The 27233-nt window shown below is 46.9% G+C and overlaps 1 protein-coding gene across 4 annotated transcripts in view; it reads right to left on the reverse strand.

Annotated features, from left to right (window-relative positions):
* LOC145360855 (EVI5-like protein) overlaps positions 1-27233 on the reverse strand; it is a 301896-nt gene that overhangs the window by 82953 nt on the left and 191710 nt on the right. For all 4 annotated transcript variants that reach the window (XM_080216329.1, XM_080216327.1, XM_080216328.1 and 1 more), the window contains 3 exons: positions 10427-10567; positions 9803-9961; positions 3459-3605 (listed from right to left, as the gene is read on the reverse strand). In XM_080216329.1, coding sequence (XP_080072455.1) covers positions 3459-3605; positions 9803-9961; positions 10427-10567 — 447 coding nt within the window. The remainder of the gene's footprint in view (positions 1-3458; positions 3606-9802; positions 9962-10426; positions 10568-27233) is intronic.

A 27233-nucleotide genomic window follows, 5' to 3' on the forward strand; every position in this document is an offset into this window, starting at 1 on the left:
TGACGGGATTGTCATACGAGGAGAGATTGGGTCTGTATTCACTGGAGTTGAGAAGAATTAACAGGATTAGACAGACTGGACACAGGAATGTTGCTTCCTCTGGCTGGGGAGGGTCTACAACAAGGAGTCACAGTCCCTAAGGTAGAAGATGGGGGAGGTACTTAGGACTGAGATTAGGAGGAATTTCTTCACTCACAGGGTTGTGGAATTATCTGCAACAGAAGGTTACTTGGGTAAGATGGGTGTAGAGGAATATGGGCCAAATGCGGGCAATTGGGATTAGCTTAAGGGTTTAAAAAGGGCGGCATGGACAAGTTGGGCCGAAGGCCCTGTTTCCATGCTGTAAACCTCTATGATTCCAAGGTTCTTGGGGGGCCAAGTCACTGAATATGTTTGAGGAGGAAATATAGTGATTTGTCAGCTCGAAAGGTGTCGAGGGAAATGGGGAGGGCGTGGGAGTGTAAGATAGAGGATCAGCCGTGATCGTACTTAATGGCGGCGCAGGCTCAAGTTTCCTGCACTGAGTTTCTATGTTTCCTGATTTTTTTTGATGCCAGCCCAGATATCGGTGATGAATCAGCAGCTTCACGTCAGTAACTGCCCCACACACACTGCAGCACAAAACAGCAAACTGAGAATTTGGGGCCGTGCTTATCACACTGTGGGCCATCAGAACTGTACCAATACAGGTAAGCAAGCTCATTTCCAGTTAAGGATATTTCGAAACACTCAGACTGTTGTTTCCAAGAAGATGTTCCCCTTATTGTCACAAACTCTCACTGCGGTACACAGAGTCAAAGCAGCAACTGAAACTAAAAACCAATCAGTTTAACAGCACTCAAAATTCAATTCAAATACTGGCTCTCCACATCTTCATCCCAACGTGCATCCAATTCTCTATCATCAAAAGAAACAATACATTATACCCAAATAACATTGTTGTATTGCAGCAGTGACAGGCTCTGGACAGACCCTTTGGTGCGATTACGGCCATCGGTTAAAGCATATTTTTAACTCCATCAAGATGAGATGGGGAACAGTAAGTTCACACATTTCTTGCTGTGTACTGGCACTAATGACTCATACCCACTCGCATATACTTCTGACTCACGTTAGTACAGAGCAAATCCAAAAGGTAAATGTGTTTTTTGGCAAAGTTTTGATGAGCGAGTTACTGGACAGGAAACTATTTCTCTATTCTGGGGTCTGAGGTGGCTGTGATAAGACTCCTCACCCAGACTTCAGCCTTTGATACAGTCAATCACACCATCCTCTTCCAATACCTCTGCATCGTCAACAAGTTGGGTCAGGCATCATTTGCGTGGTTCCATTCTCATCCATCTAATCATAGCCAGAGAATCAGCATCATTGACGTCAGTCTTCAAATTTCACAATAACTTCATTACAGTGTTAATGTAAGCCTTACGTGTGAGCAATAAACTTTAACTTTACTTTAGTCTTCAGCCAATTCGACTAATTTCACGTCATAAAGGAACTGGACACTGCAAAGTTTTTGGGCCCTCACAATATTCTGGCAATAGCCCTGAAGATTCATGTTCCAGAACTTGCCACTCTCCCTAGGCAAGCTGTTCCAGTGCAGCTACAACACTGGAAAATTGCCTGGGTGTTTCCTGCATAAAGAATCAGAACAAGTTCAGCCAATTACAGCCCCAACAATCTACTCAATCATTAGTGAAGTAAGATCAGCAGTGCTATCAAGCAGCACTTACTCAGCAAGAACTTACTCAGTGACGCTCCGTTTGGGTTTCGCCAGGGTCACTCAACTCCTGACCTCATTACAGTCTTGGTTAAAACATGAACAAAAGAGGTGAGGTGAGAGCGACAGCCACTGATAAAGGCAGTATTTGACTGTGGCATTAAGCAGCCCTAGCAAAGCTGGAGGGTCAATGGGAATTGGAAAAAAAAATCCTTCGCTGGTTGGAGTCATATCTGGCAAAGGAAGATGGTTGTGGTTGCTGGAGGATAATCATCCCAGGGTAGTGTTCTAGGCCCAAACATCTTCAGTTGCTTCATCAATGACCTTCCTTCCATCATAAAGTCAGAAGTAGGGATGTTCGCTGATGACTGCACGATATTCAGAACCATTTGTGACTCCTCAGATACTGAAGCAATCTTTGTCCAAATGCAGCAAGACCTCAACAATATCCAGGCTTGGGCAGATAAGAGTAACACTCGCACATGCAAGTGGCAAATAATAACCATCTTCAGCAAGAGAGAATCTAACCATTGCTCCTTGCCACTCAATGGCGTTACCATCACTGATCCCGCACTGTCCATCTCCCGGGAGTTGAGGGGGAGGTGGTTTACCAGAAGCTGAACCTGAACTGGATTAGCCATACAAACACTGTCTACCAAAGCAGGTCAGAGACTAGGAATATTGCAGTGGGTAACTCACCTCCTGACTCCCCAAACTACAAGTCACAAATCAGGAGGGTGATGAACACTCTCCTCTTGCCTGGGTGACTGCAGCTTCCAACAAGAACCATCCAAAACAAGCAGTCCACTTGATTGGTAGCCCATCCCTACCTTCAACTTTCACCTTCCATGACCAATGCGTAGTGTATGTACACTTACAAGATACACTGCAGCGCAGCAACTCACCCAGGTTCCATAGACAGGACCCCTCAAATTCCCAGCCACTACCACCAAAGGCAAGAGCAGCAGATACCTGGGAACACCACCACCTGCAAGTTTCCCTCCAAGTCACTCACCATTCTGACTTGGAAATATATCCGCACTCCTTTACTGAAGCTGGATTAAAATCCTGAAATTCCCCCCCCTAACAGCATTGCGGATGTACTTATGCCACATGGACTGCAGCAGTTCAAGGTGGCAGCTCACCACTGCCTTGTTAAGGGATAATTAGAGATGGGTAAAATATGCTGGTCTAGCCAGCCATGCCCACATCTTGTGAAAGAGTACAAAGGTGCAATGGCTTCCCTTCCCTCTCCCACAGTATTGTCTCTGATGTCCCCTAAGGATCTATCCTTTGCTCTTCCTATTTCACGTCTCCATGCTGCCCCTTGCATTATTATCCCAAGACACAGTGCCAGTGTCCATATGTCCATTGGTGTTGCCCAGGTCTACCTCATCACCGTCTCTCTCTCTCTCTCTCTCTCATCTTCAGCTGCTTGCCTAGGTGCTGGATGACTGGACAAGCAGGAATCTCCACCAGATAAACATCAGGCAGACTTAAGCCAATGTCTTCAGTCCTACTCTGAACACCGCTCCTTAAGGCATTGACTTGATCTTCCTCCCTAGCAAGGATCAGAGACTGAACCAAGAACGTGTGCGACCTTGGTGTTACATCTGACCCATTGAACAGGTCACACTTTCACCACATAGCGTTCTGCCCTCATTTGGAGTAAAATCTGCAGTGTTAAATGGTTCAGGTTTATTGATGACGTATAAAAACAGCTGGTTTAGCAGATGCTCACCTTACAGTCCACCTCAGCTTGTTTGCGCCTGGTCTCACTGAGTTGCGTCTGTAGTCCTTTGTTCTGTGCTGTGATATACTGCAATTTATCCTGTAGACCACTACAAGCCTGTTCTGTTCGGTTCAGAAGGTTGCTATTCACTTGGTTCTGGATAAAGAAGCACAATTTTGCAATTAAAACAGAAATGGGCATTCATGGGTGCAGATTTTTGAAGATAGCAGGACACATTGAGAGGGCAATTAACGAGGCATACAGGATCTCCATAAATAGAGGCATCAAGTACAAAAGCAGGGAGGTTTTCCGGAACCTTTACAAAGCTCTGGCTCGAGTTGTGCTCAGAGATACGGGGGAGCAATGAGGAGGAGTATTTTTACACAGCCAGTGGTAATGACCTAGAACACACTGCCCACAAGAGTAGGTGAAAGCAGAAATGACAAATGATTTTCGATTAGAGGCACTTGCTGGACTATGAGTATAGAGATGGGGAAAGGAGATGGATGAGATTGCTCTACAGAGCTAGCATGGGCTTAATGGGCCGAATTACTACAGAAAGTTCTGGAAAAACTCAACTGACCTGGCAGCATTTATGGAGAGAGACACAGAATTAACATTGAGTCCAATATAATTCTTCTTCAGAGCTCAGTGGTGTTCTTCTGCATAGTTCTGACTCCACATTCAGATACAAGTTGCAGAAACCAGAACTAACTGTGTACCAGATCACAAGACAGCACTGCTCAAGATCGGAGCCTTCTGCAATCTTCAAACTTTACGGACTCTTCCAGTAGATTCGAGCAGTAACTTTTGTTATTTATTTCTCCCTGTCTATGGTGTATCTGATCCCTGCAGCAACAGCAGCACAGGTCCTGGCAATGCCAGAGCTGACAGTGGGAGGCAGACTGGCTTCACCTTTATTTAAAAACTTGAAGCAATCGCAGCCGGAAGGTGGGAGGATTACAAATCATTCCTGGACATTCCCTGGTACTGGTTCCCTCGATTAAGGAAGGCAGCAGAGATAATTCAAGAAATTATAGGACGTCAGTGGTGGAGAAGTTTTTGGAGAAGGTATGGAGTGACAGAATAGATGTACATTTGGAACAAATGGACTAGTGGCAGGCAGTTTGGTTTTGTGCAGGGAAGCTCATGTCTCACTAACTTGTTTGTTTTTTTGAAGAGGTGACAAAGATAATTGATGACGGAAAGCTATGGATGTAGTTTTTATGGACTTTAGGAAGGATGTCTGACAAGGCCCATGACAAGGTGAGTTTACTATCAAATAAATTGGTTGGACTTAAACCTGCTGTTGTCAGACTTCTTACTGTGTTTAACCCAGTCCAACGCTGGCATCTCCACATCAAGGTCCCACATGGCAGATGGTACAAAAACTAAAATCACATGGGATTACTGGTGTGCTGGCAAGATGGATACAGAACTGGCTTAGTTATAGAAGACAGATAGTGTTTACAAAAACAGAGAGGAAGGGTGTTTTTCAGAATAGAGATTTGGAGCTCGTGGTGTTCCACAGGATCAGTGCTGGGACCTCTGTTGTTTGCGGTGTATATAAGTGATCTGGAGGAAAATGTAGGTGGTCTGATTAGTAAGTTTGCGGATGACACGAAGATTGGTGGAGTCGCTGATAGTGCCAGGGATTGTCAGGAGATACAACAGGATATATGTATAGATAGATTGGGCACAGAAATGGCAGATGGAGTTTAAACCAGACAAATGTGAGGTGTTGCATTTTGGAGGATCCAACTTAGGTGTGAATTATACTGTAAACGGCAGAAACTTCACAAACATTAACAGAGGCATCCGGGCGCTCAGGTCCCTAATTCCCTAAAAGTGTCAATAAGGTGATTCAGGCAGCAATGGCATGCTTGTCTTCATCAGCCAGGGCATTGAGTACAAGATTTCAGAAATCATGTTGCAGGCAACTAGAACCTTGGTTAGGCTGCATTTGGGGTATTCCGCACTGTTCTAGTCATCAGACTATCAGAAGGACATGGAAGCTTTGGCAAGAGGGCAAAGGCGGTTCACCAGGATGTTGCCTAGTCTCGAGGGTGCTGGCTATGAGACACTGAATAAACTAGGACTGTTTTCACTGGAAAGACAGAGACTGAGGGGAGACCTGACAGAGGTCGACAAAATCGAGGGGGATGAACAGCGTGAATAGTCAGAGACTTTTTCCCTAGAGTGGAAGCATCAATTACAAGGTGGGGGGGTGGGGGCAGAGGTTCAAAGTGAGAGAGAGAGAAAGTTTAAGAGGGATGTGGAGGGGAGCTTTGTCACAGAGTGGCAGGTGTCTGGATCATCCTGCCAGAGGAGGTCAGAGATTTACAGCATGGAAACAGGCCCTTTGGATCAACTTGTCCATGCCACCCTTTTTACAAAACTCCTAAGCTAATCCCAATTGCCTGCATTTGGTCCATATCCCTCTATACCCATGTAACTGGCTAAATGCTTTTTAAAATACAAAATTGTACCCGCCTCTACTACTACCTCTAGTAGCTTGTCCCAAACACTCACCACCCTGTGTGTGAAGCAATTACTCCTCAACACATTTATATCTCTCCCCTCCCACCTTAAACTATGTCCTCTAGTTTGAGAGGTGGCGGAAGCAGTCACATCAACAATATCTCAGGGGCAAATGGATGGGTACATGAACAGGGACGGAGTAGAGGCTGAACAAGGGCAGAAGATTTTTATTCAGTTTAGTTAGGGCATCATGATCGGCACAGGCTTGGAGGGCTGAAGGGCCTGTTCCTGTGTGGAGCTTTACATTGTTCTTTGACATGTACAACTTTGATAAAGTTCAGTATCTCTCGCTGGACATGGTTGGTGAACCCACATCCTTATAAGGACAGAGTGTGGCTCAGAATTTTAAATATAAAGGACCTTCTTTTGTGGCTAATGTGCATGTAGGATATCACGTAGTCAGGGATAAGCAGCACACTCCAAATCCACTCTAATAAACATCCCATGCAGATTTGTTCCCCAGAAGTTTACAATGAGATAGTACACTATATAATTTTATCGTCCTTAAATATTGAAGATTTGCTGAAATATAAGTGTGCGCTTTTAACTTCCTGATATGAGTTAGTTGAGCCCTTCGGGCTTGAAATGCAGTGAAATGTAAGAATTAGCCAAAATTATTTAGCTGTACATATTAAAATGGAGGTACGGCGAAAATGATTTAACAAGTGGCACGGTGGCACAGTGGTTAGCACTGCTGCCTCGTAGTGTCAGGGACCTGGGTTCTATTCCCGACTCGGGTCACTGTCTGTGTGGAGTTTGCAAGTTCTTCCTGTGTCTCCTCCGGGTGCTCCAGTTTCCTCCTACACTCCAAAGATGAACGGGTTAGATGTATTGGCCATGTTAAATTGCCCCTTGGTGTCAGGGAGACTAGCTAGGGCAAATACTTGGGGTTATGGGGATAGGGCCTGGGTGCGATTGTGGTTGGTGCAGGCTTGATGAGCCAAATGGCCTCCTTCTGCACTGTAGGGATGCTACGAGCAATCATTTTATCAGATGGTGACTGAGTGACATTAGCTGCTGCTGAGATTGTGATCTACACAGGCGGTATCATCTCAACTGGCTGCTGGCAACTCATGGTTTTAGAAAGCTGACGTGTATGGGCTGGGTGGTACAGCAATGTGATTGGTGTTGAGCTGGCCTCTGAAACTCATTCAGTTCCAGAGTAATCAGGGTTGGACAACAAACGCTGGCTTTGCCAGGGATGCCCGTGTTCCTGTGAAAGAACTTTTAACAAAAACACTCCCCCAAGCTCATTTCTAATATTTTCACACTCATTTTAACACGACCCCAGAATGAAATGAATGAAAATAAAACGAAACGAAAGTTTCACTCATGGGCAATGAAAATAAAACAGTACAGCAATATTCAGTCTGCTGGATAATTAAAGTTGGTACATTATAGGGCAATATATAAATTACCACGTAAACACGGCAATCTGTGCTGAAAATCCTGAGCCCCCAGCGACATCAGTGCCAATAGCTCATCATCCATACCTAATCCCTTCTCTATGGGACAGAGCTGCTGAATTGTGAGATGGATCTCTTTTTCACTCTCGTGAATGGGTTTCCTTCCGAGCACAGACACTGAGGCATTCCAAACTAGAGGGTTTAATAGCACGCTTCAGAAGAGGGAGGCAAATGGGAACATTTAAATTTTATACTGTTGCAGAGAGATTGAAATAAACAATTTACACTGTTTTCTCACAGAGAGAGAGAATCAGGAGCATGTGTTGGAATTGTTTGTGATGTGGTCAGGAGGGGGCGGTGGGTTGGGTGGGGAAAGAGAGTTGATGTTGGCTGCTGCCAGGGGTGACTCCTCTCCTCCCCGGCACATTTGGCCAGCTATTGATGATGACCCTTTCTGCTGGTGTGCCGGTCACTGGTTGAGCAGGTCAGCGAGGGGAAGGGGGAGAGGGGAGTTGGGGTGTATATGTTTCTCCTGGTCCACCCACAGGGCAGTCCACTGGTGGGAAAGGATCGAGAGCAGAGGGGGGTTGGTGGGCTTCTGTTGGGTTGGGTGCTGCTGGACAGGGGCCGGCAGAAGATTGACGTGATTTTATTTCTTGTGACCTCATTTATTGACCCATGGGGAGAGAACCTCTGTTTGAGGTTTTGGCTGCTGGAAGCGAACGTGCCATTGGCCTCAGTTCACTGGGAAATGTTCATTAGGGTTGCTGACTTGATCCAGTTTGATACACACTTGTATACCATGGGGTCCCAGTGGAGCCCAGGATTCTCACTGGTATCTGCAATGTTTCAAAGCCCACATAAATTAAGCTACACATTTCTGTGCTATCTTTGTGTGTGGTTGGTGCCTTGATGTTCAAAGAATCCTTACAGAGCAGGGGGCCATTCAGCCCATCAAGTCTTCACTGACTCTCAGCAGGGTATCTTGCCCAGACTCACAACCCTATCTCTGTAACCCCACACATTCACTTTAGCTAATCCACCTTTGGACCCTAAGGGGCAATTTAGCATGATCAATCCATCTAGCCTGCACATCTTTGGACCCTAAGGGGCAATTCAGCATGGCCAATCCAGCTAACCTGTCCGTCTTTGGACTGTAGGAGGAAACCAGAGCACCCAGAGGAAACCCACGCAGACATGGGGAAAACATGCAGATTCTGCACAGACAGTGGCCCCAGGCTGGAACTGAACCCGGGTCCCTGGCGCTGAAAGTGCTAATCACTGTGCCACTGCACCACTTGATTTTACTCACTATAAAAAGCACAACGGGAAAAAAGACAACAGTTATCAGTCAGTAACTGGGAAAGTCAAGTGCAATTAACAAAATAAATCAAACATAAAGATACTATTAGTAAGGGTGACCATGAAACTGCCCGGTCTGGCCTACATGTGACTTCAGGTTCCCACAATGATATGGCACTTGTTTTTATAAACTGCTCCCTGAAATAACCTGGCAAGGCCATTCAATTAATTTCAATGCAGTTACTCACCACCCTCTCAAAAACAATTAAGGATGATCAATAAATACTGGCCTTGCTGTGTCCTCAGGCACCTCTGAGGCCTCCCGTGCTTTTTGGCCACTGCAGGAACTGGGGGTATCTTGCTGGCCCTTTCAATCACATTTTAATTTGAGGTTTTAAGTTTCATCTGTTTTTGTTTACCTTTAAGATCCCCTTTAAGGGGCTGCCCCGTTTACTTTGTCCCTCAGTTTGTTTGATTTTGTTTAATTGGTTTTTCAACAGGGGGGGTTGGTGGTGTTGTCCATATCCAGCGAAGGAACAAAATAAAAATCTGGAGAATGACACTGAAATTTTTACCTTTCACTTTCATTTGGTCGCCCAGCGAGCTGCTGACAGCTAACTGGGGCGGCACGGTGGTTAGCACTGCTGCCTCACAGCGCCAGGGACCCGGGTTCGATTCCCGGCTTGAGTCACCGTCTGTGCGGAGTTTGCACATTGTCCCCGTGTCTGTGTGGGTTTCCTCAGTATGCTCCGGTTTCCTCCCACAGTCCGAAAGACGTGCTGGTTAGGTGGATCGACCATGCTAAATTAACTCTAGTGTCAGGGGACTAACAGGGTAAGTGTGAGGGGTTACCGGGATAGGGCCGGTGTGGGATTGTGGTTGGTGCAGCCTCGATGGGTCGAATGGCCTCCTTCTGCACTGTAGGAGTTTATGGAACTGCAGCTTGCTAATCGCACTGAGAGTGGGGGGGAGGCGGGGGGGGTGGAGTGGTTTGCTGTGATGGCAGACCCTATCCAATGCAGACTAATGAATGGGAGCTAGGTTCTTGTGGATAAGTTTCTAACCAGCAATGGGATATAGTGCACCTGGGCTCTGCGGACATACCTGTGTCTCCAGTTCCAGTACTTTGTGCCTCAGTTCTCGCAGTTCAGCCTGAGCCTGGGCTTCACTGAACCGCACCGTCATCAGCTCATTGTGCAGCTCGTTGGCGGCGTTCTTCCTCGGGGAATCCTTCCAGCGGCCTCCAGTCCGGGCAAGATGTCGCTGAAAACATTTCAGTTCAACACGTTCAGGACAAGTGCTCAACAACAGTTTGTGATAAATGCAGGCCCAGTGTTCTCCTGACCTGCTGCAGAGTTACACTATCTGCTCCAAAAAGCAAATGATGTGGAGTTATCAGCGTTAGACTGGAGTAGACACAGTAAGTAGTCTCACAACACAGGTTAAAGTCCAACAGGTTTATTTGGTAGCACGAGCTTTTGGGGCGTCACTCCATCAGCAGAGTTCATCACCTGATGAAGGGGCAATGCTCCAAAAGCTTCTGCTACCAAATAAACCTGTTGGACTTTAACCTGGCGTTGTGGAGACTACTTACTGTATCTACTCAAAGTAAAAGCAGTTTTAACTGTGTCCTTATCCTCTACTGTCACAATCTGATCAAATCGGAGACACGGGATCAGATAGAAAGCAGAGATTGGGGTTCACGGCACACAGTCACAGCTTGCTCACCTGCCAGTGTTCATCCAGATTCTTCACCTGTTGGTGCAGCTCCTTCATGGAAGTGACTGCCTCTGCCTCTCGCAGCTTCAGTGCTTTTAGTTCCTCCTGTAACCGCACGATGTTGTTCTCGTCAGGGAGCGAACTGTTCCTCTGGAATTAATCAGTTGAGGTGGTTTACCAAAAGGTTCACCCGCTACATAACCCAGAAATTTATCAGCAGCCCTGCCTCTCCACCCCCCGCCCCCCCCCCCCCACCCCCCCCACCCCACCCCCCCCACCCCCCCCCACCCCCAACTCAGCAACCCCAGTATAAACAGAAAGCAGGCGACCCTCTCCTCCTCACCACCACCCCCCCCCCCCTCCTATTTTTAAATCCGCTGCTGGCAGTTACTGACCTCCAAACCTCATCCTCCACCCCTGGTCCTTCCAGGGAACCAGCTTACCTCTGCTGCCAGCACACACTAATAGACGGGAGAAATAGCCAGCACAATGGAGCAGCACAGTGGCTCGCACTGCTGCCTCACAGCTCCAGTGACCTGGGTTCCATTTCCATATTGGGTCACTGTCTGGGTGGAGTTTGCACATTCTCCCTGTGTCTGCGTGGGTTTCCTCCGGGTTCTGCCCACAGTCCAAATTTGCCCGGGTTAGGTGGATTGGCCATGCTAAATTGCCCCTTTAGTGTGATGATGGGATGTGGGATGTACAGGGTAGAGGGATTAGTGGGTTAATATGTGGGGTTATGGGGATAGGGTCCAGCTGGGATTGTTGTCAGTGCAGACTCTATGGGCTGGATGGCCTCATTCTGCACTGTAGGAATTCTATTCTATAATCAATGACCCCACACATCTCAGACACACTATCTTCCACCTTCTTCCATCAGTAACACGATGCGAAAGTCTGAGGTCACGTACCAAAAGACTCGAGAACTGCTTCTCCCCTGCTGCCATCAGATATTTAAACATAGGGAAGGCAAATTCAGTCCTTCAAGCCTGCTCCGCCATTCAATCAAACCATGGCTGATCTCTTCCTGGTCTCAAACCCACCTCCCCATCTGCTCCCCATTCTGCTTATCCTTTTTTTTAAAATTAGGAATGTATCTATCTCCTTTATATTAACTTGATGTTTCTCTATACCCTAACTCTGACAGTATATTTTGCACCCTCTCCTTTCCTTCGCTCCATGTCCTCTCTGAATGGTATGCTATGTCAATACAGCAAGAAACAATACTTCTCAATGTGTCCCAATACTGGTGACAACAATAAATCAAACCAAACATGCACTCCTTTCCAGTTTGCCCAGCAACAACCGTCTGCGCAGAGTTTGCATGTTCACCCCGTGTCTGCGTGGGTTTCCTTCTACATTCCAAAATGTGGAGGTTAGGTGAATTGGCCATGCTCAATTGATCCTAGTGTCAGGGGGATTAATAGGGTAAGTGTGCAGAGTTACCGGAATTGGGCCTGGGTGGGATTATGTTCAGTACAGACTCGATGGGTCGAACGGACTTTTCTGTACTGTAGGGATTCTATGAATCTTCTATTCTATGAACTCCTTTCTCCTATCATTTGAACGGTGGTTATAATGACCCTTTGCTGTGTGGGAGAGTGAGCTGATATACAAATCCTTGTAGTTATCTCATCAAATTGAATGGATGCTGCAGCCATCCACCCAGAGACACTTCACTCAGGAAACAATCCTTGTTGCATCCATTCTATAAATTGAATGTGGTTGTTCCTGGTCAGAAAATGTCAAAAAAAGATTCTGTTTTCTCTGAAAAGGAACACCACGCAACCACAAGCTTTTCATTCACCAGTGTGAAATGTTTCATTTTTAACCTTGTAGAGTGTAGCCCTGGCCTTATCAGAGCACAGTAAAAAGTCTGACAACACCAGGTTTTAGTCTTTGTTACACTGAAGAATTATGGCTGTCTGTGTGACATTGAAGGGGTGGCAAGGGGTAGCACTGCTGCCTCACAGCTCCAGTGACCAGGGTTCAATTCTGGCCTTGGGTCACTCTCTGGGTGGAGTTTGCACGCTCTTCCCATATCTGCGTGGGTTTCCTCCCCTAGTCCAAAGATGTGCATGTTAGGTGGACTGACCGTGCTAAATTACCCCTTAGTGTCAGGGGGATCAGGAGGGCAAACATGTGGGGCTGCGGAGATAGGACGGGGGGGATTGTTGTCAGCGCAGGCTCAGTGGGCTGAATGGCCTCCTTCTGTACTGTAAATTCTATGACTCTATGATTAAGTGCTGGTTGAGACAGTAGTAAAGCTCTTGAGAGGTTTCCGCAGAGGCAGCTAAACCAGCCATTACCCTCTGTAAGGTTATACAATTAATTCCTGGCAACTGCTGGAGAGGGCATTTACCACGGAGTGCGAATTTCTGCTTCCAGATCAGACAAATCCAGTGTAAAATGACAGGTTTTCACCCACTTTTCCCAGACTTTATTTTGCCTCTCACAACACCCAATGGGGAGGAGTGTAGCATCAGATGCACCAAAATATCAGAACTGAATTATTTCTCATCCTTGGTAATTCCACTCTCCATCTAAACTCATCCCTACTCTCTCCGGAGTTTGTTATTCTTCCTTCACAGCACCCTCCATGTTCGATCCCAACCCTCAGTCACGGCCACTCCTTGACCCTCCTGACTGCTGTAGGATTAATAACAGATACGGTATCGATCTCACTCGCATTCCCCTTCCAAATCCCAAAGCAATCCATTCCATATTCACCTCTGGGAAAATCTTATCTCCCAATGGCATTCCCATCTATCTCCTGTCTGGAGACAATACACATCTCTTTAACCAGTGCTTAACCCTCTCTCCACTCACATTGTCTGTTGGACTTTAACCTGGTATTGTGAGACTTCTTACTGTGTTTACCCCAGTCCAATACAGGCATCTCCACATCATGACTCCCAGCTATCCAGCTTCAGCACAGCATTGCTGATTTTCTCAGCCACACCCTCACCTTTCCTGCGTTAGTTCCCGGTAAACCATCACGCTCCTTTACCCTCTTTGTTCTACCACCTCCAGCCCTTATCTTCACCTGCTCCAGTCTACGGGACACAGACTGACAGGATTTCTTGGACAACAGGTTTCACCATTCTCAGAGATCAGGCTGAAGAACATTGGTCTTTTCTCCTTTTTCATTCTTATTCAGAAAGTGGGCATCGTTGTTTGGGCCAGTATTTATTGCCCATCCCTAATTGTCCATGCGGTGGTCCACCTTTCTGAACCATGTGGGCTAGGTACACCCACTGTTCTGTTAGGAAGGAAGTCCTCATCTATCAAAACCTCTCAATTCCAGGATGGTCCTGGAATGAAAGAATAATGCCCAGCTTCTGAAACTCAGCTGAAAACCTTCTTAAACCCCTTTCACATCCACCCTCACTTTCAACAATAAGTGCGGTGATCTCGTGTGAATAAGATTGAGACAATCTTCCATTAGCCAAGCTTTGTCTAAAGCTTTCCTATGCTCCTGCCCTGATCTTGTATCTCTCTCTCTAGCTTTGCCCTATTCCTATCACGTTCTCTCCTGCCCATGAACTGAAAATCCTGCTGGCGGCCTCCTTACTCACACCAAGACCCGCTTAACCATCATGTGGTGCTTGCTGACCTAAGCAATGCCTCAATTTTAACATTCTTATCCTTGTTTTCCAAGCCCTCCGGATTATTTTTGTAATCTTCTCCAGCCTCAGGTGACCCGCCAAGATATTTGCGCTCATTTAATTCCGGTCTCCTGAGTATTCCCGATTTTAAATCGGTCCACACTGAAATTCCCTCCCCAGGCATCTCCACCTTTCCTTCCACCTTTAACACACTCCTTAGAATCAACCATTTCGATGAAGGTTTTTAGCCAATGGCCCTGAGGTATCATTTTGTACAGCCGCGTGTCAACTTTTGCTTTGTAGCACTCAGTGATAGAGTGCCTCAATGATGTTTAAGAGACTGATATAAATACAAGCTATTGATTCATTGCCTTATTTTGCCCAGTTTAACTTGTCTCCATGCATCATACTTTACGTGGCACATGCAGCACAATTATCATTATCTGTCAACTTGTTTCAGAACGGAAAGTTATTGAAAACATATATTACCGCATTAACAGGGTGTTCACATTGTGAAATAGCGATCCTAACTTGCTGAGGCAGCTTCAATTCAAACCAATGGTGCAGATTCAGTCATTGCTCGGCGCTCAAGTTTATTTATTAGTGTCACAAATAAGGCTTACATTAACAATGCAATGAAGTTATTGTGAAAATGCCTTATTCTGGTGCCTGTTCGGGCACAGTGAGGGAGAATTGAGTATGGCCAACACACCTAACCAGCACGTCTTTCAGACTGTGGCAGGAAACTGGAGCACCTGGAGGAAACCCGCGCAGATTCTGCACAGACAGACAGTGACCCAAGTCAGGAATCGAACCAGGGTCCCTGGCGCTGTGAGGCAGCAACGCAAACCACTGTGCCACCATGCTGGATAAGAAGGGTCATGATGGGCTTCTGCTTTTTTACAACACTCACAAAGGAGCTGAACAAATCCATCATCCAGCAATTTGCAATGCTGATGTCTCTCTTCCTCACCAGGTCGTTTTGTATCATATAAGTTAATAATGGCATGCAGACTAAACTGTTCCAATATATCTTACATACCACAGCGACACAAATAAGTTTCCAACTCACCAAATTTACTGGCCATCTGTACAAATGAATTTGCGTCTCTTGTAGTATACCTCTGCAGCGCTAGTCAATACTGCCATGAATTGTGTTTAAATATACCCTAGCCTTTTACTCATGTCATGCAAAGAGATGAGACAGGGCCAGTGAAGCCCTCCTACTCCTGGAGGAATCCTGAGAAATGGATTCTGGAATTTGATTTTGAGCCTCTTCTCTTCCCGAGCCTGGAAAATTGTGTATGCCACTCCGTTATTTAAGGAGGGGGGGGGGTGGGACCAGGGAATCATAGACCAAGTAACTATCTGTTGTCAGGGAATTACTGCAGTCGATAATGAAAGATAGAACATCTGCAAGTCTTTCCTAGAGTGCTGGAGGCCATTCGGCCCATCAAGTCTGCACTGACACTTATCCAGGTTTACCCTGTAACCCCACACATTTACCCCATTTTAGCACTGTACTTAGCACTGCTGCCTCTCAGCGGGTTCAATTCCCGGCTTGGGTCACTGTCCGCACAGAGTCTACACGTTCTCTCAATGTCTGCATAGGTTGCCTCCAGGTGCTCTGATTTCCTCCAGTCTGAAAGACGTGCTGGTTAGGGTGCAATGGCCATGCTAAATTCTCCTGCAGTGTACCCGAACAGGCGGCGGAGTGTGGCGATTAGGGATTTTCACAGTAATATCATTGCAGTGTTAATGTAAGCCTACCTGTGACACTGTTGGATAAATAAACTAACCCCCATAACCTCTATACCTTGGGACACTAAGGGGCAAATTTAGCATAGCCAATTCATCTAACCTGTGCATCTTTAGACTGTGGGAGGAAACTGGAGCACCCAGAGGAAATCCACGCAGACACGAGGAGAGAACGTACAGACTCCACACAGACAAACAGTCACCCAAGGCTGGAATTGAACTTGGGTCTCTGATGCTGAGAGGCAGCAGTGCTAACCACTGGGCCATCCAAAGCCTCAAAACCTTTCAGCTGAACACAGGGGGCCAGCATGGATCTGTAAAGGATAAGTCATGCCGAAAAATTCAAATTTTTTTGAAGAGGTGACTAAAGTCGTAGACAGGATGTGGAGATGCCGGTGTTGGACTGGGGTAGGCACAGTAAGAAGTCTCATAACACCAGGTTAAAGTCCAGAGTTATTTGGAGTCATGAGTTTTAAGAGCGCAGTACCTTCATCAGGCGAGTGGATCAGACTCACCTGATGAAGGAGCAGTGCTCCGAAAGCTCATGGTTCTAAATAAACCTGTTTGACTTTAACCTGTTACTGTGAGACTTCTCACTGTGCACTCGAATATAACATCACAAGGTGAGTTTGTACAAACCCAGATGGTAATCGTGGAATGTCCTGGTAGGTAACATGATTGAAGTTACTAAATGACCAATGGAAACAGGTGGAGAGAAACTATTTCCACTGGACAGGAGTCTGGGACAAAGGTACAAGCCAGATCTTTCAGGAGTGAAGGAGGAAACACTTTTCTTCAGTTGCAGATAAAGGGTGGCGGAAATCTGGAAGTCTGCATCAATGGCAATTCGAACTTGACCAATTGTTAACTTGAAAACAGATTGGTAATACTGTTACCTAAAGATATTACGGGATATGGAGAAGGGGGAACATTCAGAGCTAGATGGGGGAAAAGGGATACATGGAGTTGGATGGGGAAAAGGGGAACCTATGGAGTTGGATTTGGGGAAAGGGGGATATATGGAGTTGGACACGGGGAAAGGGGGATATATGGAGTTGGACATGGGGTAAAGGAGATATATGGAGTTAAATATGCAGAAAAGGGGATACATGAAGTTAGATATGGGAATGGGAATATATGGAGTTAGCTTCCAGATTCACCCCAATCCTACATAGAGACAGAAACAGCTGGAGGCTAAATGACTACTCCTGTTCTTATGCTGAGGATCAGACTCAGCTTTCCCTAATTGCGGAGTTGGCATCACCCTCCTCACTCAGGCACTCTGAGGAGAACAGGAGTGTAGTGTTCATGTCACTGGACTAGTGATCCAGAGTCCCAGGATCTGGCGACATGGGTTCAAATCCCACTATGGTAGCTGGTGGAATTTAAATTGAAATCAACAAATCTGGAATAGTCTCAGTAATGGTGACCATGAACCTATCGATTGCTGGAAAAACCCATCTGGTTCACTAATGTCCCTTAGGGAAGGACGGCTGTCCTTACCCACTCTGGCCACTCCAGAGCCACAGCTGTGTGGCTGACTCTTAAATGCCTCTGAACCAGAGACACCCAGGACAAGGGCAATTAGGGCTGGGCAATAAGCGCTGACCTAGCCAGTGACGTCACTGAACGTTTCCTGAGTGAGAGTGTGGAGTCAGATAGTTAAGCAAACAAACAAGGGAGACAAAAAACTGTGAGCATAAAGAGGTGAGGAAAGAAGTACACACATGTACAGAAAGCCACCAAAATAACAGAAGGTTTTCATCTTGGTGCATAGGATACAAAAAGCAGAATATTCTGCTTGATTAGTCCATGTCTCTTCTACATTGGAGAGGCGATGGCCGAGTGGTATTATCACTAGATTTAATCCAGGAACTCAACTAATATTCCAGGGACCCAAGTTTGAATCCCACCACAGCAGGTGGTGGAATTTGTATTCCCTAAAAAAAAAATCTGGAATTAAGAACGAAACCATGGCTGTAAAAAACCATCTGGTTCACTAATATCTTTTAGGGAAGGAAATCTGCAGTCCCTACCCGGTCTGGTCTACATGCGACTCCAGAGCCACAGACATGGGGTTGACTTTCAACTGCCCTCAGGCAACTAGGGATGGGCAATAAACTCTGACTAGCCAACAACGCCCATGTCCTATGAATGAATTCAGGGTCGGGCTCCTCATCTCTGGCAGGATATATGGAGCTGGGTAGAAGGCAGGTGGTTAGCACAAAATTCACCAGAACCAGTTGTGTAACCAGAGTGCTGCTCATGAACCTTCCATCTCAAACAGAATTGTAAACGTAATGTAGCCATCAGACCCAGGCACACAGGGGGCTGGATATTTGAAAGATACCGTGAAGCAGAAAATCAGAACGACCAGCCTGTGATTGGATGACCAGTAAAGAGCTCAAGGCGGAGGGGCAGGACCCACAGCGTGAGGCCCATCCCTTCTATGTTGGTGTTTATGTTCTGCACAAGCCTCCTGCCACGTTTCCCGATCACTCAATGGGCCAAAGACAAACCACCCAACTACTCTAAACACATTTGCTAGTATTCGGCATTGCTCAGGCACAACTAAATACTTAAATGTTGAGGGTCTCTGCCTCCAGCAGCCTTTCAGGCAGAGAGTTCCAGACTCCCAGCATCCTTCAGATGAAAAGGTTCTCCTCAAATCCCTCTAAACCTCCTGCCCTTTGTCACTGATCCCTCCACCAAGGGATAATATAATACATCACAGTCACGTCCCCTCTCAAGCACCAAGGTAAACAACTCTTCATAACTGAATCTCTCCAGGGAAAGAACCATAGAATCCATACCATGTAGGAGCCGCCATTTGGTCCACCTAATCTCCACCGACTCTCCAACCACACCTCACCCAGGCTCAATCCCCCTGGAACTCTCTGCATTTACAGCGACTAATCCACCTAACCTATTCATTTTCCAACACCAATGGGCAATTGAGTGTGGCCAATCCACTGAACCTGCACATCTTTGGACTGTGGGAAGAAACTGGAGCACCAGAGGAAACCCACGCAGACAGGGGGAGAATGTCCGAACTTCATTCAATCACCGAAGGCTGGAATTGAACACGGGTATCTGGTGCTAAGAGGCAGCAGTGCTAACCACTATGCCACCCCACCCACTTCCAGCCCTGGCAACATCCTGGTAAATCTCCTCTGCACCCGACCCAGTGCTATCATATCCTTCCTAAAACGTGGATTCCAGAACGACACTAAATACTCTAGCCGGAGCCTAACCAAGATTTTTATATAAGAACATAAGAAATAGGAGCAGGAGTAGGCCATCTAGCCCTTCGAGCCTGCCCCGCCATTCAATAAGATCATGGCTGATCTGTCGTGGCTCAGTTCCACCTTCCCGCCCTCTCCCCATAACCCTTAATCCCCTCTCTTATCAAAAACCCATCAACCCACGTCTTAAAAATATTTAGCGAGGTAGCCTCCACCACTTCAACGGGCAGAGAATTCCAGAGATTCACCACCCTTTGAGTGAAGAAGTTCCTCCTCAACTCCGTTCTAAACCGCCCCCCCCTTTATCTTGAGGCTGTGCCCCCTAGTCCTACTGTCTTTTTTGAGCGGGAAGAGTCTCTCCACCTCTATCCTATCCATCCCATTCGTCATCTTATACGTCTCAATGAGATCTCCCCTCATTCTTCTAAACTCGAACGAGTACAAGCCTAGTTTATTCAGCCTCTCCTCATAGCTCAACCCCCTCAACTCTGGTATCAGCCTAGTAAACCTCCTCTGCACTCCCTCCAAAGCCAAAATATCTTTGCGCAGGTGCGGCGCCCAAAACTGCACACAGTACTCCAGCTGCGGCCTCACCAATGCCCTATACAGCTGCAGCAAGACCTCCCTACTTTTATATTCAATCCCCCTCGCTATGAAAGCCAGCATCCCATTCGCCTTCCTGACCACCTGCTGCACCTGCAAGCTGGGTTTTTGCGACTCATGCACAAGGACCCCGAGGTCCCTCTGCACCGTCACCTGCTGCAGTTTTTCACCCCGTAAGTAATAGTCCTTCCTACCATTATTCCTACCAAAGTGGACCACCTCACACTTGCCAACATTAAATTCCATTTGCCATTTCCTGGCCCATTCGCCCAGCCTATCTAGATCCTTCTGCAGACACAGTTCCAGCATAACTTCCCTGCTCTTAAACGCTATGCCTCGAGTAATAAAGGCAAGTAAATCACATGTCTTTGTAACCACTTCATCCACCTATGCTGCTACCTTAAGGAACAGGTGTATATTCACATGAAGGTTCCTCTGATCCTCAGTGCTTCCCCGGGTCCTGCCATTCAGGATGGATTCCCTTGCCTAGTCTGTCCTGCCCAAGTGCGTCACCTCACACTTATCCAGCTCGAATTCCATTTGCCAATGATCAGCCCATCTACATCTTCATTGAATCGTCAGGGGGATAACCTTAGATTCAATGTTCTATGTTTATTCACCACCAGTCTATCCACATCAGTGAAGTGTCTCATCCTCAGACAATATTATTGTCATTTCTTCTGCACCCTTTCCAAAATCTTCTCAACCTTCCCTTTGAGGCTGAGCCACTATTGCATGAAGGTTCATAACTTAGTGTTTATAAATCGGGGCAAAAACGACGAAGATTCAGTATAATTTATTAACTGTTTTCTCAACATGCCCTGCCATATTCAGTGATTTACGCAGACGTACACCCAGGTCCATCTGCTCCTGCCTTTCCTGTAGAATTGTACACTCTGTCACCTAGTTCAAGTTTATTTATTAGTGTCACAAGTCGGCTTACATTAATATTGCAATGAAGTTACTGTGAAAACCCCCTAGTTGCCACACTCTAACACCTGTTTGGGTACACTGAATGAGAAGTTTGCCCGGCCAATTCACCTAAGCAGCATGTCTTTCAAACTACGGGAGGAAACCAGAGCACCTGGAGGAAACCCATGCAGACACGGGGAGAACGTGCAGACTCCACACAGTCACCAAGGCTGGAATCGATCTCGGGTCCCTGGCGCTGTGAGGCAGCAGTGCTAACCATTGCACCACCTCGCCTCATTCATTTGACTAAATGCATCACTTCACACTTCTCTACGTCTCTTCATCTGTCATGCGACTATCTATCCCACCAGCCTGTTTACATCCTCCTGAAGTCTACCACTATCCTCCTCAGTTTCTGATACTTCTAAGGCTTGGAACAGCAAATTTGTGCTGTGTATACTCAGCTCCAGGTTACTAATATAAATCAAGAAAAGCAGTGGTCCCTCCATGTACCATCGCCCAGTCACAAGTAGTAAAGTCTCCTGCAGTTCATGTTTTAAATAGACTGAATTAAATAAACTATTGCAGAATGAAATTCTAGCAATGGTAAAGGTTAATGTTTCAAAATACCAAATGGTTCAAAATAAAATGCCTAAGTGGCACGAATATTTTTCAGCTAAAAAGCAGTTTTACTAATGTTTGCGACTGAAATGATGCTGACATAGGAAAGCAATGCAATAGTAGATGTAGAAAAAAATGTGTTTTTTTGAAGCACTGGTACCTCGAGATTTCCCCAAACAACACTGACCAAAACATACTGGGTTGAAAAGGGTTCAACAACCTTGAAAGAGGATGGATTGTATTCCTCAGAGTTTAACACAGACAGGGGGGTGGGGGCCTCCACACAGACCAGGGCGGGGCAGGCAGAGAAGGGTGCAGAGAGACAGAGGGAGGGGGAGAGGGCGCGCAGAGAGAGAGGGGGCGCGCAGAGAGAGAGAGAGGGAGACAGGGAGAGGGAGCACGAGCAGGAAAGGTGCAGAGAGAGAAAGAAAGACACAGAGTGAGAGAAGAGACGGGGAGGGGAGGGGAGGGGAGGGGAGGGGAGGGGAGGGGAGGGGAGGGGAGGGGAGAACACAGAGAGAAAGAGGGGGGTAGATGAGGGGGGGGGGGGTGGTGGAATTATATGAGGAGAGGGGGAATATGGAGAAAGGTGGCCATGCAGAAAAAGGGAGATACACCCAAACTGTCCCTGCACAAGGACAGTCTCTCCCACCCCACCCCTGTGGCATATATGTTTTGCAGGAGGGGGTGGGGGGGGGATCTTCCAGTCCCATTTCTGTCAATGGGTTTTCCTGTTGTTCGCACCCTCTGCCGTGGAGAGGGGAATGGGAGGGTTCACCGTCAGTGGGAATGGCTGGACAATCTTGCCCAATGCTTGAGGCTTTGGCGTGTCCGGGCGATAGGGAGGTTTAGTGAACAATGGGTAGGAGGCAAATGCAGAACCAGTTAACCAGATACAATCAAGCTTGGAGATAACAAAGCATGTGATTCTGTGGGGCCACTGAAATGAGAGGGTCGACAGATGTTTAAAAAGCGGCCTTTGGCAGTGAGTGCTTCTGTGGATGTCATCATACGTCTTGCAATTATTAAAAGTTGCAGGCCTCACACACACCAGAGCCCTGCGAGATGTGGACATGATGCAAAAACTAATTCTTAAAGGGTTTTAGTTAGAAGAGACGATAGAATCCTGAAGGTGCAGGCTGTCATTCGGACCAATGTATCCACATCAACTCCCTGAGAGAGCATCTGACCCAGGCCCACCCCCTCTGCCTATAACCCCATGCATCTACCACAGTCAGTCCACCTAACCTGCTTATCTTTGGACTGTGGGATGAAACCGAAGCGCCCGGAGGACACCCACACAGACACGGCGAGAATGTGCAAACTCCGCACAGACGGTGACCCGAGGACTGATTTGAACCCGGGTCCCTGGCGCTGTGAGACGGCAGTGTTAACCACTGTGCCACCCAACTGGACTGTTTTCACCAACACTCCCCCGAATCTTTCTTTGGAAGCGCATGGGTGATTAATTGCAGTTTGCTTATGTGTGAACATGGTAATTTAAAGGAACCAACTTCTGATCTGCCTGTGTGGAGTCTAAGGGGTCACTGTACAGCTTAGTAGGAACATTCCAATGACAAGGATAATCCCAAAATTCCCTGGATACATCTAGAAACATCAATCCATTGGTTTCAGCTGTGAGACTCAAGAACCCAAGAGCTAGTCACAGAATAATCTGCACCAGAAGTGCAGAAAGAAACTCAAGCCCTGTAACCTCTTGGGCGATTCTTGTGAAAGGAGGTGTTTTCACACAACACCCAATGTTCTGTGATTGCAGTCCGATAGTCTCATGCTGGGAGGCTAGCACTGCTAGATCAAACAGTTTCCACACAGCCACTCCCACGAATCACTACATTTAGACATTGTGGCAGGGAAAAAAAATCTCGAGTGTCACCTACACCACCATTTCCTGGAGCTTTTTTACCAGAAACCATACATGAAGCAGTGCTAATATTAACCCTTGTTCACCTTCCCGTTAACCTTTGCTGCTCCAAGGCACACAACAGGCTACTCTTCTCTTTTCACAGAATCTCTCAATTGTTACTGTGCTGAGGAGGCCATTTGGCCCATCGTGTCTGCATTAGCTCTTCAAACAAGTATCATGATTTAGTGCCATTCCCCTGCCTTAGTATGGAATCCCAACAGTACACAAAGAGGCCATTCAGACTATTGAGCCTTCACCGACAATAATCCCGCCCAGGGCCCATCCCCGTAACCCCACATATTTAACCCACTAATCCCTCTGACATACACATCTCAGGACACTAAGGGGCAATTTAGTATGGCCAATCCACCTAACCCGTGCATCTTTGGACCGTGGGAGGAAACCGGAGCACCCGGAAGAAACCCACGCAGGCACAGGGAGAATGTCCAAACGCCATACAGATAGTGACCCAAACCAGGAATCAAACCAGTGTCCCTGGTGCTGAGGTAAAAGTGCTAACCACTGTACTGCCCATACTGTACCCCCAAACACTGTTCCTATTCAAATAATCACCTAATCTCCCCCACACCTCCAGGCAGCGCATTCCAGATCCCAACCACTCACTGCGTGAGCTTTTTCTCATATCATGTTTGCTTCTTTTGCAAATCACTTTAAATCTGTGCCCTCGCATTCTTGATCCTTTTACGAACAGGATCAGTTTCTCTCTGTCCACACTGTTCAGCCCCCCCTCATGATTTTGAACATTGCTATCAAATCTCCTCTGAGCCTCTTCACTCCAAGGAGATCAGTCCCAACCACTCCAATCTATCCTCAGAACCAAAGTTTCTGCTCCCTGGAATCATTCTTGTAAACCTCTTCTGTGCTCTCTCCAACCTGTTCACATCCTTCCAATAGTATGGTGCCCAGAACTGTACACAATATTCCAGTTGTGATCTAACTAGTGCCTTGTATAAGCTAAGCATAACCTCCTTGCTCTTGTACTCTATACCCCTATTAATAAAGCCCAGAATGTTATATGTTATATTAACTGCTCTCTCCACCTTTCCTGCCACCTTCAGCGATCTGTGACCATATACACCCAGGTCCCTCTGCTCCTGCATTCCTGTTAAGAATTGTACCCTTTATTTTGTATTGTTTCTTCATGTTCTTCCTACCAAAATGCATCACCTCACACTTCTCTGCATTGAACTCCATCTGCCACCTATCTGCCCACTCCACCAACTTGTCTCCTCCTTTTGAAATGCCACACTGTCCTCCTCGCAGTTTCCAACATTTCTATGTTTTGTATCATCCTCAAACTTTGGAATTGTCCCCTGCCCAGCAAGATCTAGAAGCTAGATCATTAATATCTATATCCGGAAAAACAAGAGGTCCTTATACTGACTCCCAAGGCCCGACTACAAAACTTCCTCCAGCCTGCAAATTACACAGACCGTTACTCTCTGCTTCCCATTACTCAGCCAATTTGTATCCACCTGGCTACTGTTCCCTTCAGTCCACGGGCTAGAGCTTTTCTCCCAAGCCTGTTTACCCGGTACCTCAGTGGGGACTGCACGCAGAGAGTGGCTGAAGGGATATTTCAAACTTAAAATCCTGTGCTTCCACGATCAAAAATTTTGCGCTTTTGTCAACACAAGCGCACAGTTCCGAGAGCGTTTTAATTCAGGTATTAGGCGTTAGTAACCCAGAAGTTTGAACAAATGATCAGAATACACGAGCTCAAATAACCACGGTTGCGGTCAAATTTAAACTTGGTTAATTAATGAAGCAATAATAAAATCTGGAATTAAATGCCAGTAATCATGACAATGAGACTACATTCAATTCACTCCATGTAACAAGAAATGGCTGAAGGCACTTGATAGAGCAAAGACAATGGGCCCAGATAATATAGTGCTCTGTAACTAGCTGCACCTCTCACCTAGCTGCTCCACACTCCCTGACAAAGTGGGAAAGTATTCAGCTACGTCCTGTTCCTAACAAGCAGAAGAAATCCAGCCCAGCAACTACCACCTCGTCTGTCGACTCTCCATCATCAGCGAAGTGTCAATGACAGTGTTATCAAGTGGCACTTGCTCGCTGATGCTCAATTTAAGTTCTAGCAATGACAACTGGTTCCAAACCTCACTGCAGCCTTGGTTCAGACAGGGACAAAAGAACTGAATCATAGAACCCTACAGTGCAGAGAGAGGCCCTTCGGCCCATCGAGTCTGCACCGAACACAATCCCACTCAGGTCCTACCCCCATATCCCCACATATTATACCCACTAATCCATCTAACCTACGCATCCCTGGACACTAAGGGGCAATTTTTTAGCATGGCCAATCAACCTAACCTGCACTTGGACCTTGGACTGTGGAAGGAAACTGAAGCACCCAGAGGAAACCCACGCAGACACGAGGAGAATGTGCAAACTCCACACAGACAGTGACCCAAGCCAGGAACTGAACCCAGGCACCTGGAGCGGTGAAGCAGCAGCGCTAACCACTGTGCTACCGTGCCGCCTCATTCAGAAGGTTTAACACACCCCACATGCAGACAGCATGGCCAAAACCAACATTCCTCTTGGCCCACTCATAGAATCAGAGAACCATACAGTGCAGAAGAGGCCCTTCAGTCCATCGAGTCCGAACCAACACTACCTGAAGTGGTCCCATTAACCTCTGTGCATCTGCTATCCTACCCTTCACTTTCTCAAACCTCTCTTGCTGCCCATGCTTTCTGGTATTTTATTGTTGAAAGGTTCCAGTACAGGAGGCCATTCAGCCAGTTACACACGTTGGCTCTTTGCAAGACCAACTCGCAGAGTTTTTCATGTTGTCCTGCCACTTTTTTTCTCTTCAATCTCTCTTTTGCCTCCATCACACACACTGCCAGTGTGTTCCACATCCTAGCCACTCACTGAGAAAGAATGTTTTTCCTCATTTCGTCACTATTTTGTTTGGAACTCACCTTAAAATTGATTTGTCACATGTATTAATATACAGTGAAAAGTATTGTTTCTTGCACAGGTCCATTCAAATGTCTGACAGCAGCAGGGAAGAAGCAGTTCTTGTGAGTTGGTACATGCCCTCAAACTTGTGCATCTTTTTCCCCTCGGAAGAGAGGGGAGCCAGGGAGTGGGGGGGAGACTTTGAGGTGTTGCATGTAAGTGGGGCGTGGGTCTCAAGAAATCTTAAAGCAACTGCTGAATGTAATCTGCCACGTGTCCACCCCTACCCTCAGGCTGCCTGAGATTTATCACTCCCCTCCTCAGCTCATTAGGGATGTTTGAACTGCTCCAGCACAGGATACAAAGGGCTAAACGGCTTCCTCCAGAGGATCAATCTGTCACATGGAGAGGTTTACAGTAAAAACGCCTCTTCACCTTCATTTATTGCATTACTCAGTCAGGAACAGCTGAAGCATCGTTTGCCCAGACCAGGATCCCGACAGCTTGCTTTCCTTTCAAAGGTTACTGTGGAATATGCAGCTAAATATTTTGCCCTCTTCCTGCAGCATTACTCCGTTAAGACAGGCCACTGACTACAAAATTAACCCTCTCAGTGACATTTCCTTCAACCCCACGGCATGGTGGCACAGTGGTAAGCACTGCTGCCTTACAGCGCCAGGGACCCGGGTTCGATTCCCAGCAGCACAGTGGGTTAGCACTGCTGCCTTACAGTGCCAGGGACCCGGGTTCGATTCCCGGCAGCACAGTGGGTTAGCACTGCCGCCTCTCAGCGCCAGAGACTCGGGTTCGATTCCCCAGCAGCACAGTGGTTAGCACTGCCGCCTCTCAGCGGCAGAGACCCGGGTCCGATTCCCAGCAGCACAGTGGTGAGCAATGCCGCCTCACAGCACCAGGGACCCGGGTTCTATTCCCCAGCAGCACTGTGGCACAGTGGGTTAGCACTTCTGCCTCACAGCGTCGGGGACCAAGATTCCATCCCAGCCTCGGGTGACTGTCTGTGCGGAGTTTATACATTCTCCCCGTGTTGAGTGGGTTTCTTCCAGAAGCTTTGGTTCCCTCCCACATCTAAAGATGTGCAGGTTAGGTGGATTGGCCATGCTAAATTATCCCATAGTTAATAGAACAGAAATAGAATAGACTCTCTGGTAAATTGCCCCCCAGTGTCCGAA

Source organism: Carcharhinus amblyrhynchos, chromosome 33, assembly GCF_965287045.1.
Source record: "Carcharhinus amblyrhynchos chromosome 33, sCarAmb.v2.hapA, whole genome shotgun sequence".
Taxonomy (NCBI): Eukaryota; Metazoa; Chordata; class Chondrichthyes; order Carcharhiniformes; family Carcharhinidae; genus Carcharhinus; species Carcharhinus amblyrhynchos.